The sequence below is a fragment of the Hordeum vulgare genome, chromosome 2H (genome assembly GCF_904849725.1).
Source record: "Hordeum vulgare subsp. vulgare chromosome 2H, MorexV3_pseudomolecules_assembly, whole genome shotgun sequence".
NCBI lineage: Eukaryota > Viridiplantae > Streptophyta > Magnoliopsida > Poales > Poaceae > Hordeum > Hordeum vulgare.
In genome coordinates, this window is record NC_058519.1 from 615238165 (window position 1) to 615251873 (window position 13709).

The following is a 13709-nucleotide window of genomic DNA, read 5'->3' on the forward strand; positions in this document are numbered from 1 at the left end:
CGCCCAGAGCCTCTCAAACGGTTGGTCACTAAGACGGATGAGAATGGCAATCTTGGGCGGGAGTTTGTGAAATGCTTGAGCAAACCATTGGCAGGAAGGGATGTCAAGGTTAGATCTCGGTTCTAAGCCCATTCTTTCACTGTTGTTTGCTCTGATTTCTCCATATTTTTTTCTCCTCGAATTTAAGATTTAGGGTTCATTTTGTGGTTTGCAGATCGTGAAGAAATGCACACATTTCGAGTGGATTGATGAATATGTTCACAGGATTAAACCTGAGGGCTACATTGATTATAGCGTGGCCGCAACCTGGGAGCTCAATTTGGGCGGGGTGCCGCAGATGGAGAATTGGGGGAGCTCGGAAAGAGGGGCGGGCAGAGTTGTGCCGATGGCGAGGTACTTGGAGTCTGAACTCACCGATGAACTGAAGAAGATCAAGAAAAATCAAAGGGAGATGGTCGATTTGCAGAAGCAAGCAAATATCATGGCAGTGTTTTTTTATTGCTGTGTCATTGCTCTGTTTATGTTTTACTTGCTATTCATCGTCATTAGAGGGGGCATTTAGGTCTGTCGAGGATAGATGATGTGATCTGTGCGCCATGACAAGTTCATGTATCTTAAATGAATCAGCAATTTGGAACACAAATTATTCTGTTTTCATGTTGTGTTTCCTTTGTTTTTGTTCTTCGGTTAATAGAGTACACACCCAAATTCAATTTGTAGTAAAAAACAAAATTGGGCTGCCGAGTGCGAGACCAAACAAAGTTCAGTTTCAGTAGAAAAAAAATTATTCGTGGACTGGCGAATAGATGTTAGGCCATGACGCTGAAGTTGAGGAATAACCAGGCCCAAAGGTGTAATTTACAGAGCTAGTACTGATTTCTGTACAGAGCTGGTACTGATTTACAGAGATGTTTGGGCCGCTTGGAATTGGTGTATTATGTATTAGTTTTACAACTGTATTTTACTGGTCATGTATGATTTTTAATAGGAAATAAAAACGACGGACTATGGTCTGTATATTTTACACGTGTAACAGGGTTGTAAACGACAATCCAATCGCTGCCGAGGAAACACAACATCATCTACGACAATCCAAGTTCATGTATCTTAACAGGGTTGAACATCTAATCTGATCTGTATTATTTACAAACATGACCTAAGCGGCCTGCAAGATACAAGTGTAAAATAAACACCTATTTATTTAATTACAACCATTCCAAACACGGCCTAAGGCCTTATTTGGTTAGGATACAATCCACATGGATCACAGCCCGATCCACGTGGTCAATTTGTTTCTATGCAGAAGATATGTATTATTTACAAGTGTCTTATCTACGGTCCCATTATCTACAGAGCTAGTACTACACGCGAGGAACGTCTTCTGACTGCTCCTTTTCTGCCCCTTAGTCGCTGCAGAATCGCCTGTGATGCATGGAACAGGGGCTGGAACAGATCCACACGAGGAACGTCTTCTGACTGCTTCTTTTCTGCCCCTTTGTCGCTGCGGCTGCGCCTCTCCATTGGCTCCTCCATTGCTGCCTTGCTGCTCCTGGGTCAACCAAACGAGAGCTTAAAGGGAGATTAGTTCCTTTAATCATAATGTAGAACAGAACCATGAATGGTGACAAGAAGGGATCAATCACCTGGTGCACTGCGTCACTGATAAATAGATAAACTGGCAGATAAACACATAGATACGTAGTAATAGCGGGCACAACATTACGATTAGATGTGCACAACATAGATAAACACATCACATAAACTGGCGAATAGTATGTAGTAGTAGGGGGCGGGCACACCAGTACGATTACAATAAACTGATACGATAGTGTTTAACCTTACAGATACGATAGATAAGAAAGAAACTATGATAAACCCGACATGGAGACGCGCGTCTTCACTCCTCGGGCGCCCTCACTCGTCATCGTCGTCGGCCGGCAGGTTGTAGGGGAGGGTGTGCATGGTGTGCTCGTTGGGCCAGATGATGTCGAGGTCGGTGAAGATGTTGTACGTGGTGAAGCAGATGAACTCGCACCCCCAAACCAGACACAGCCGAGGAGGTGATACGCGTCGTAGGGCTTGCGGAAGCGCATGATCATGCCAGTTCCTCCCATGCGATACTCGTCGATGGTGAACATCTGGGGAGTTCCCACATGGAGGTGGCGATACAGGGCGCAAAGGAAGAGCCCCGCGAACTCCCGTCCACCCCGCCAGCGGGACATGGCCCAGACCCGGAGCTGGTTCTCCACGACGACCCCAGCGGGGTACATCCTTTCCGGCACGGTGCCGGGCGCTTGGAACGTCGGGCCGTGGAACTCCATGTCGGTTTCCTTGGGGGCTTGCGGTTGCTTGGATGTGATGCGAGGGGCTCGGGAGAAGGAGGAAGATGAAGGTTAGATGTGCACGAGAGGAGTGTTAAATAGCAGGTTTTGGGCTGCGTCGCTTCGTTGATTCAGTGGCCGCAATTAATGGATGCCGCTCATTTGTGTTTGCCTATTGGATCAAAGGGTGCGTCGTCGTTTTACACACTGCGTCGAGCACTACGTCGAGCACGCCCCCGCCCTTCAGACTTTCGTCGATGCACCGCGTCGAGCACGCCCCTCATATTCAGAGCCCATTCAGACTGCGGTCCTTGATGCGCTGCTAATGGCTCTGATGCGACGCGTGCATGCATGCAAAAAAACCGACGCGTGTCATGCAACAAAGAAGCACACGAAGTCAGAGGCGCGTATGCCAGATCCATGCACCGCATCATTTCCAATCGTCGGATCTTCACCGAACTGACTAGATCCAACGGACAGGCCCTCGATCCAAACCCCCGCTCGCCAGCCAATCAGCACACGCGGATCGACGTCAGATCCAACCGCTCACTCAGCAATGATCGACGGCTATAAACATGGCGGGGTTTCGGATGTGGTTTCCAGGGTTATGGGGTTTTCGGTGTTTAGGGTTGCAGTGAGCTAGGGTTGAGCACAAAAAATTCAAAAAAATTCAAAAAAATATGAAACTTTCTCTCACTGTTTACTCATGCAACTACGTTGCTATAAAAAATTGATTCTTGTTATATCCACGTTTCAATGAAAAATATTCACACAATTCACGGTATTGATGGAATGAGCTAGGGTAGAGCATAAGTAATTCAAAAAAATTCAAAAAATACCAAACCAGCGCACATTGTGCACTTATTCAACTGAGTTGCTATAAAAAATGCAAACTTGTTATATGCACAGTTTAAAACCAAAATTCACACGTTCACGATATCGACGAAATGAGCTAGGGTTGAACATAATTAATTCAAAAATATCAAAAAATATAAAACCAGCGCACATTGTCATTTTACATCACATACTTAGCAAACAAAAATATAAACTTTGATTTTGAGTCGGTCAACGTTTTTGTAAAAAAGTTGACAATTCTTCAAATGAGCACAAATAATTCAAAAAAATCAAAAAAAAAGAAAAACGTGTGCCCATAATCGTATTATGTTGCATAGCAATCAAAAAAATATAAACATAGTTTATATACAATTGCAGGAAAATGTCTTCAAGAAGATGAGATTTTGTTACAATGTACAATGTACTATGGCAGGGTTTCGGATGGGGTTTTCGGGGTTTAGGGTTGCAGTGAGCTAGGGTTGAGCATAAAAAAATAAAAAAAAAATCAAAAATATGAAACTTTCTCTCATTGTCTATTGATGCAACTACATTGTTATAAAAAAAATGATTCTTGTTATATCCACGTTTCAATGAAAAAGATTCACACAATTCACGGTATTGATGGAATGAGCTAGGGTAGAGCATAAGTAATTCAAATAAAATTCAAAAAATACAAACCAGCGCATATTGTGAACTTATTCAACTGAGTTGCTATAAAAAATGCAAACTTGTTATATGCATAGTTTAAAACCAAAATTCACACGTTCACGATATCGACGAAATGAGCTAGGGTTGAACATAAATAATTCAAAAAAATCAAAAAAAAACAGCGCACATTGTCATTTTACATCACATACTTAGCAAACAAAAATATAAACTTTGATTTTGAGTCGGTCAACGTTTTTGTGAAAAAGTTGACAATTTTTCAAATGAGCATAAATAATTCAAAAAAAATAAAAACTTATGCCCATAGTCGTATTATGTTGCATAGAAACCAAATATATATATAAACATGGTTTATATACAATTGCAGGAAAATATCTTTAAGAAGATGACGTTTACCCTACCTTATGAGGTCGTTTGTCACACATTTTTCATGACTATGAGTCTAACTTAACAAAAGAGCTCGGAATGATGACATAACAACCACATTTGAGTTGTTGTGGTAGCATTGAAACATCATACCAGAGTCAAAAGTTCAACTTAGTCCAAATTTGAATTTAAACCGAAATTTTTATTTTTCATCAAATTTGAAATTCAGTTTGAAAACAATAATAATCAAACAAGTTTTGATGGAAACATGCAACAAATTTTATTACATGCCATAAATTTCAAATGATCAACAGTTCTATCTCTTCCGACCACGCCGTGTACCCTTCTTCGCCTTAGCATTTCTTGTTTGTGGTTGTACTGCACATACAAGTTCACTGATCATCTTGATTTTATTCACTGGACTCGATGCTATCACCTCATGAAACTCGATAGCAGATTCAGTTTGATCAGCTTCAGTTTCGACAGTGTGCACAACTTCAGTTTCGACAGTTTCGACAGTGTGCACAGCTTCAGTTTCAGTTTCGACAGTGTGCGCAGCTTTAGTTTCGACAGTTTCGACAGTGTGCACAGCTTCAATTTCTTCACTTGCAGCACCAAACTGTTCCATCCACTCACTTGTTTGCCTTCTGCTGCCACTCACTCTTACTCTTTTTGTTGGCCAAGACTGTTCAACAACAATAGGCTGACTTGGAAGCTTCCTCCTGAAAACAACAAAGCATGCCACATATTTATAATTTAAACAAAATCAGAATATGAACAAACACAAATAAACAAGCACATACTTTCTCGGATTAGGAGGAGAGAAAATGCATAGTCTGGATCCCTCTTTGTGCCCAAGTATTTGGCACCTCTTGCATCTGTTTTTGTTACCCTTTGAGCCCTTTTTGGCTTTGCATCTTTCTTGTCCTTCTTGCCCTTCTTACTACTCCCACCTTTTTCAAACCATGCTTTGAATCTACTCTGTTTAGGTCTGTCTGCCTTTCTTTTTGTTAGAGGAGGACACATGGAATATTCAAGTGGCACTTCTGGCCACTGTTCCTGATCTGTAAGAGGTGGAATTGGAGTTGCATATGCAGCTCTGAATTTTGCTACCGAATAATACTCATGCATATATGGATGCATGTTATCTTTGTTTGACCGACTAAGAATAGAATGGCATGATCACATGGTTTACCAGTGGCCTGCCATTCGAGGCAACTGCAATCATGCAATTCAGTGTTAACAACATGCCTCCTTACAGTCTTGTTATCTCTAACTTCAGCACCCCACAGTGATGATTTTTCAACAGACAAATGTGTAAGACCTCTGCTTCTGTTGACCACCTGTTGCACCACTGCTGAAAGTTTATCACCTTGCAGACAATCAACAATCTTTTTTCTCAATTCCCACAGCCGCATGAGCATGATCCTGATTTGATCAACCATGTCATGCACAGGAAAATCTTTTAGCTACTTCACCTTGTTGTTGAAACTTTCTGCCAAATTGTTGTTGATATGGTCACACCTCATGGCAGTGTTGAATCCTGACCTATACCATAATAAAGAATGGGAATGGTAGGTATTCAACCATGTACCAAACTCCTCACATGTTGCCATTACCTTACTAAGATGATATGAATGTGTCTGTTTAGTGTAAGATCTTGCTGCTGACCACATTCTCCCAAATTCATCTCCTCTGAATTTTTTGATCAAATTCATCCACAAATGGCCGAAGCACTCCCTTTGCTCAGCATGTGGGAACACATTTTTAACTGCATTTTCCAGACCTTTGCATGCATCTGTGTGTATTGCCAAAGGTGACACTGGCCCTAAGCATCTTTTCAACTGCATCATGAACCATGCCCATGAAGCCTCTGTCTCTGACTGAAACAAGCCAATAGCAACTGGAAACATCCAGTTATGTCCATCTAGAGCATTACATGCTGCCAACTGACCATTCCACTTGCCTGTCAAAAATGATGAGTCTATGCTCAAATATGGACGACATCCTGCTTTGAAGCCATCGATGCAAGGCTTTAAAGCCATAAAGAATTTGAAGAAATAAACCTTGCCATCCTCTGATACCTCACTATCTATCTCGACAACACTGCCAGGTGACCTTTTCTCCACCTCTGCATTGAAATTGAAAAGCAGCCTAAATGTGTTTGCCCAATCACCATACAAATTCTTCATTGCCCTTTGTTTAGCCTTCCACACTGTGGTACAATGCAGTTTAATGGGGTACAACTTTTCCAAGTCTACTTGGAGTCTTTTTGCAGTAGTGTTGGGTGTTTTGACCAAAATTGGAGTTATCTTTTCTGCAACCCAAATTTGTGATGTCATGCTTGATTTTTTCTGTGAACTTGTCAGACAAGTATGTTTATTAGGGATTTGGTTAACCCTACCAGTACTTCCATCAGGCTGCAGTCTAGCAGATATGTACCACTTGCAAGCCCTCCTACCATTACCATCAAAACCTCTCCACTTAGCATAAAACTTCTTTCTATCAGTCCAAACTGCCTTGGCATCAAACTAATGTCTGACTGCATAAGTCTTGAAAGACAACCTGAACTCATCCATGTTTGGCCACAACTTACCCACTCGAATGACAGGGTTTTCCTTGTCATACACATGCACTAGTTCTTCATCATGTGCATCATCTACATCATCTGCAGCATCTTTCATCAACTGTTCATCTACATCACTCAATTCTTTGTCATCATTATCACTTGTATTAGCTTCATCCCTCTCCTCCTCATCTCTATCATCGACTGGAATGCCAAATAGTTTGGCCATCTCAGTGTCAGCAATTGGTGCAATGACCAAATCAGTAGGCTCCTGCAACTCAACTACATTCCAATCAACAACATTAACATTTCCCTCTTCTGCATGTGCATTAGCCCCATCGGCTATTACTGTTAGATCCGTAATAATAGGAACGATATGCCTCTGTGAAGCCCAATCATCATCTGCCTTCTGCATAGCCAAGTGTGACGACACATAACCTACCTTCGAGTCAATATTCAGATCAACGAGCTCAGCAAAAAATTCAGCCCTAAGGCTTGCCCAGCCCTCTTGCCTATCGATTTCATCTACAATATCTTCACCATCTTCAATTCTGACGTACTCTCCTTTGAAATCATCATACCGCAATAGTGAAACCTCTTGCTCTGGACCCCAAAGCACAGTTTCCCCAATTTTCTCCACCAATTTCCTCACTGCCTTCTCTTCCATCGACTGTAGCTCATTGGGATCAATTTCTGCACAATCAACCTCCCATTTCACAATTGTGTCTCTCTGGATGTTCTGAATGCTACCATCAACTAATTTTGTCGTCGATGGAAAGAAATTGATTGCAAATTCAAATGTTTCAGCAGCATCCCCTCTGTTATAGGCGGGCGGGCAGCGTGAGACAAAGCAAAGATTGCCTTCAATCGCACTCACAAATGGGCGGAAGGGAGGCACATTACCTGTTCGAAGCTGAATCTGGCGGCTCCTTCTCGACCTCACCACGGGCTCCTCTCACCGCGCCGCCCCCTCTCACCTTCTATCGATTTCACCAAGCAAAACAGAGAGCTCAGATCTACAAGGCGGAGGGGATTGGGACTAGAGTATCGAATTCACTCACCACCATGGCCGCCGCCGCCGCCGAAAGGGGGCTTCGCCACCGCCGAGAAAGAGGGCTCCTCCGCCGTAGCCGCCGCCGGAGCTGAAGATGTCGGGCAGTTTCAGACAGTTCTAGTCGGGCAGTTTCACGAGATGCGGTGCTAATTAATTTGGACCCAAATTAGGTAAGACATGACTTAACGCAAATTGGACTAGTTGACTAAGGTTTTATCGCATGTGTGGCCGTGAGCTATTTTCTCCCTTCAAACCGTCGCACGAGAGTTATTTCATCGAAAGATGTTGCACTGCTTCCAATTCCCAGGAAAGACGTCGCACAGAAGCTATTGGCCCGTATTTTTTACAGATGTATTCGACAAAAACACGGTAATCCAAACAGTTTCTAAGGAAAATCACCGGGATTTATGACTCTCTTGAATAAAGTTTCTGGGCAAAAGTGAACCCTGGTTTAGTCCAGTTGAGATTCCAGAAAGACACGGCAACATTCAGAGTTCAGTGAAAATGGTTCCGAGCATTGCAATATGAGTTCAATGTTTAGAGTTTAGTAGTACTAGGATCTCCAAAAATAATGTAGCAGACAACAACCTAAATTTAATTAGTTACGCCGTCAGCAGACACTAGGATTTATCAAAAGACCAACATTGCTCCCAGGTATACTAAGGAGTTGTCAATTTTACCAGGAGACTCAAAGCCACAGAGCTCTGTTATGAAAACATCCCAAAATTTCGACTCGCACGGCTAGTCTTGGAACGGATAAAGAAATATGAACTATTGGTTTTGGAACAACCATGAGATGCTGAGCCTTTGAACGGTTATGAGAGTGTGGGTCCGGTGGAGTGACCATTTGAGCGTAAGCATTATAACCATGAGCTATACTTGAACTATCCTCGCCCCTTTTGACAGGTATAAGGACTGGCAAGTTTATCAGTAAGCACTTAGCTCAGTATCAGTAAGCCTTCCATCATGTCGTGCCCTATGTTTTCCTTTTGCAGTTGATAATTTTGAGTAGATACAAAATACTCGCTTATGTGGCCAGATGTAGGAGATAGTCTTTGTGATTTTTCTTTTTGGGTTTTATCGGTTTTCTTAAAAAAATATGAGGATTTCCTTTTTCTTTTCCCCTTTCTTTTTATTTTTTCTTTGGTTTTTTTTACTTACATATGTTTCCCTTTTCCTTAATTTTTTTCCTTTCTCGGTTTTCATTCTATTACATGATTTTTCTTTGATTTATATTTTTTATTTCAATATATTTTCAAAACATGCTACTTTTTCACACATAATTTATAATTTTTACCTACATAAAAAAATCGTACATCAAGAACATTTTTATACACGTTTTTTAAACATGGTTAACATTTTCAAATAAAACAATGTTTCTTTCAATTTATGTTTTCATATCTACTTTTTCATAAAATTGTACATTTTTGGTATACATCTCAAAAAATTATTTTATATACTTCTTACATTTTTATATACAGGATTTTTTTCATACATATGTTTTTGAATATTTATATGAATATGTTTTAAATATTTATTAAATACATGTTGAAACATTTAAAAAAATACTACAATATTTTCAAGATACCACCTATATTATTTCTAACAGTGCACAAACATTTGTTTTCCAACACTTACGTATTTTTGTGTGGAATATATGTACTTTACAATCCTTTGCAACTATAAAAAAATATTTGAAAAGTGAAATCTATATATTTTGCAGAAACCGAGTGAACGAATTAGCGAAGCAAACAAACAAAAAGGAAATAAAATAAATAGCGCTACTGGATCGATGCATTAGCACGCTGCTATAAGCGAGCCGACGGTCCGTCTCGCTAAGAGTAACACATAGCCTTGCCCGAGCATGCCTCCGCATGCAGTACATTCATGAGCCTAGGCAAGCCGAGCCATGAGCTAGTTCGGCTCGTCTAATTTTTTCAACCCGATGTTTTTTACATCTAACGACTCTTTGTTGCATGGTAATTAACATAGCTTCGTTTACAGACAGAGTAATAATATAATCTACTCCATCCCTTCAATAATATAAGATATTTTTGTAAACTATGTTAGCTTGCAAAGTGTTTTGCATTTTGGGATGAAGGGAGTACTTGCTTCTACACGGGTACACATGCACCTAGGCATGTAAGTGGACCGTTTGTTGGACATTATGGGATTTGTCCGCATTGTCCACAATATCTTATACGGGATTATGTAACTGTCCAGTTAACATTTATGTGGCATATGTGGCGTCCACGTACGACCACAAATTTCACAAAGCAGCCACTGCTAGAAACACAAACGGTGCCACTGCAATCTACAAAATAGACTTTCTCACAGAAAAATACTCTAAATCTCTCTCCAGATTAAACATTTATCTACAGCTTATACGGTCTCAGATAATAATTAAACTACAGGATAACATTCATATAGTCACAGTACAAGAAAGAGCAAAATCCACAAAGCAACAGCAAATTGCACCATGAATCAATCATTTTTCTTCAGATCAGGCTGCTATGCTCTCTAACTGAAGATTCGGGTGATCCGTGGAAGCTTACTCCAGATGCTTGCCTTGAGCAAAACCCTGTAGTCGAAAAAAGAAGAAGAAAATTTAGTATGCCATTATTTCCTGAAGACCAACGCCTTTTTGAACTACATGGCTAGCAGCTAGCAGTATATGGTATTTGATAATATATCTGGCTAAGAAACTACTATGTAAAGCATCAAATAAGAGTGATATATATACAGTTGATTGCTTGATAATATATCTGACTGTTGCAGATTCCACAGAAAATAATTGTGCATACACAGAACATTAACAGGTTGCAGATTCCGCGGAAATTAATTAAGCACCGTCCAGGCGAATCCATTCCAGCCCCCACTCACCTGCCCATTTGATGACGAAGCGTCGGAGATCCAAGTGGCGGCGAGAAGCGCCACGGCGAGCAAGCACGACCCGTTCCCCGCGGCCATGGAGATGGTGGAGAAGAACGGGAGAGGGGCCAGAAACGACAGGGGAAGGGCACCGCCGGACGGGTTTGCCAGGCACCCTCGAGGACCGCCGGAGTAATCGCCGGCCCTCCGTGCGTGGGTGCGTACGGCTACGGAGGACCGCCAGATTTTCTTCTGTGGAGGCGATCTGGGCCGTGTGCTTCTTCCTTCTCCCTTCCCCTTCAATTTCGCCCCCACAAGGACGCCGCCACCGGAGCACACCACTGCCGACGCCCAAAGGATCCATGGGAGCACACCACTCCCCCACCCAACCAGGCCCGAGGGATCCGTCGCCATGGCTGGCTAGGGTTCATCGCGGAGGAGAGGCTGGCTGTTGGGGAGGGAAGGGGAAGGTGAGGTATGTGCATACCTGGGAGAAGAAGAGGAGGAGGCGGGGAAGCAGGTGTCGGGATTGGGGAGGGAGCAGAGGACGCATCCCTGCAAGGCTCTGCTCGGTCCCTGGCGATGTCCTTGGACGGCGGTGATGGCGGCGCCATGGATTGGAAGCAGCAGGTGGTGGCGCGGTGCGGTGGAGATGGGGCGAACTAGGGCATTGGCGAAGTTGAGGTGGACTGTCACTGGGTTTTTCTGGGCTGCCCATTTATGTCATTTAATTTTTTGGATGTTCATGAAAGCCATTTAAGATTTTTTTTTTGATTGATGGCATATGTGGGACTAGTGGGTCCCAGAGTCATTTACATCTCACACTCTTTACAAAACTTGCATCCACGTTAAACTTTACTAGTACAAATGCCCGTGTGTTGCACCGGGCAGGAATAAAATATGAAATCTGTTTGTTGTGCCATTATGCGATATTAATTGAAATAAATATGTATAATAATGTTAAATGTTTTCTTTTTAAATATTAGGTAATGCTTACATAAAAACTGGATAATTTTTTTATTAATTTTTTAAAAAAATTGTAAGAGATAAATTGCTAATTTTTTTCCAAAGGATTTTTTATAGTGTGATAATAACGTTTTTTTGATTGGAAATGTCATTTGTGTGTACAACATATTTTCCATAAATATTTTTTGAATATTATTTTTTTATTGTTTTTGGCAAAACTTGCTTCATGTGTTATTGTGTATCATTTTTATATGGATTTTCAATAATTGTCGATGATTAGGTTAAATGTTAAATGTTTTAAAAAAAAGTATTGTTTTTATGAATTTCCAGTTATTTTTTGAAAATGATTTTTTTGAAATAAATAAATTTTTTGTTCATTTTGTTAATTTTGGGCTTGGCCCAAATGACTTGCAGTACAATAACAATTGATGTTATTCAAAAAAGGTATTATCGTTTGGTAGACAAATTGCAGCATCATCTCTCCCATTCCATTTCATGTCTCCCTAATAATATATGCCCGTGTGTTGCAACATAAAATTTGCGAATTAGCTTTGGAGATGCCCTAAAGCTGGTGACGGAGGACCAATTGCTTTACCCACTTTAACATTAAGAGTCCTTTTAGTAAAGTATGAGGGTTGTTTTGTAAAAAAAATAGTACCTAATTCAACACGAGCATATTCTAATGCAACTTCCGGACCATTTCCATGTGTGTGATCGATAGAAAGAGAAGACTCGACCAAAAAAATGATGTGGTAGCGGTGCTTGGGACCCAGGTAGTGGACGCGTGTGCTCACCTCTCCTCCTGATGAGATAGATATTCCCCATCTCAGCGAAGCACAACTCTCCTCCCAGATCCCACCATTTTCTTCTCCAAGAGCTCGGACCAGCCACCTCCCGCGGTGATCTAATCCTCCTCCCAGATCCCCCATCTCCCGAGCGTGTCCCCGCATCCTCGTCCAGGATGCATGCCAGCTCTTGTTTACGCACCGGAGTGTCCGTCGAGCGAAGTCGGCCATCTCCCGCATGCTTGACCCAGAGTGGGCTCGACCCCGGCGGCGATCTGCAGCAGGGACTGGGCTCGATCCCGTTTCGATTCGATTCAGGGAGAGGTGCCAGATCCCGTCACCGCTGACTAAGGTGAGGCCCACCTCCCCCTACCGATCGATCTGTGTGCCTTTCCCCGTTCCAGCCGCCTGCCGTGCCGTCGCTCGCTCAGCTCCCGTGCTGGGATTTCGCGTGCTTTCTGACGGGGCCCGCGCGCTCGGTGGCCGCGTGGGGTGGTTGCTGCTGCTTCCAGGTAGTAGATCGGGCGATGGTGCTGGCATCCGGCTTGATCCGGACCTGATGCCGGCAGATGGGCGATTGTTTCGGCTGCCACATCGTGTCCCTCTCTTGTTGTTGGTAGGAACTGTTGCGAAACTTAGTCTGTCGTTCGACTTGGGGGAGGCAGCCTGTAGTGATGTGGAGGTAGGGACGCAGGGCCATGGCTGAATCGGAAGGTAAACTGCAGTGACGGCGACCCCAGCCGTGGTCTCCCAGTTCATGCTAGTAGATGTGATACATGCTTGTAAGGCGCGAGTATGAGTTTGCAAATCTGGGGTACATCAGTTAGTGAGGAAAAAGGGAGGGCGTATTTTGAGTTTGTTGTGGCGTGACATGCTTACCCATTTGGAAGCATGCTCTTTTATGCTGTATTAATTTGGTGAGGTGCTGCTTATCTAAAAGTGACGGGGATGCTCGATACGTGTTGTAGTCTGAAGGGGTGGAAAAACGTTGATATTGCTAAATGTGTTCTAAGTCTTCTTTTGCTTTTTGCAGGTTTTGCACATGGATAGAAATGACTACTATGGAGGACATTCCACCTCCCTCAACTTGAACCAGGCAAGCAACTATATTTCTCTATCGAGTGGTTTAAGCTAAGATTGCAACCACCTAGAATCAGGTTATAATTGTAATGACGGGTACTTCTTGAAAATATTTATATATGAACAAAAGCCACTCAGTCTGTTTTGGTATTTGATATGATTGATTTATTCTTGTAGTTTTTTAGTTATATCTCTTTAAT

The 13709-nt window shown here is 42.3% G+C and overlaps 1 protein-coding gene across 1 annotated transcript; it reads right to left on the reverse strand.

Moving 5' to 3' along the window:
* Positions 1–10036: 10036 nt before the first annotated feature.
* Positions 10037–11391, reverse strand: LOC123430813. The gene is made up of 2 exons (XM_045114651.1): positions 10691–11391; positions 10037–10388 (listed from the first exon to the last, which is right to left on the reverse strand). The coding sequence occupies exons 1-2, from the start codon at positions 11090–11092 to the stop codon at positions 10359–10361; spliced, it is 432 nt and encodes a 143-aa protein (XP_044970586.1). The 5' UTR covers positions 11093–11391; the 3' UTR covers positions 10037–10358.
* Positions 11392–13709: the final 2318 nt, after the last annotated feature.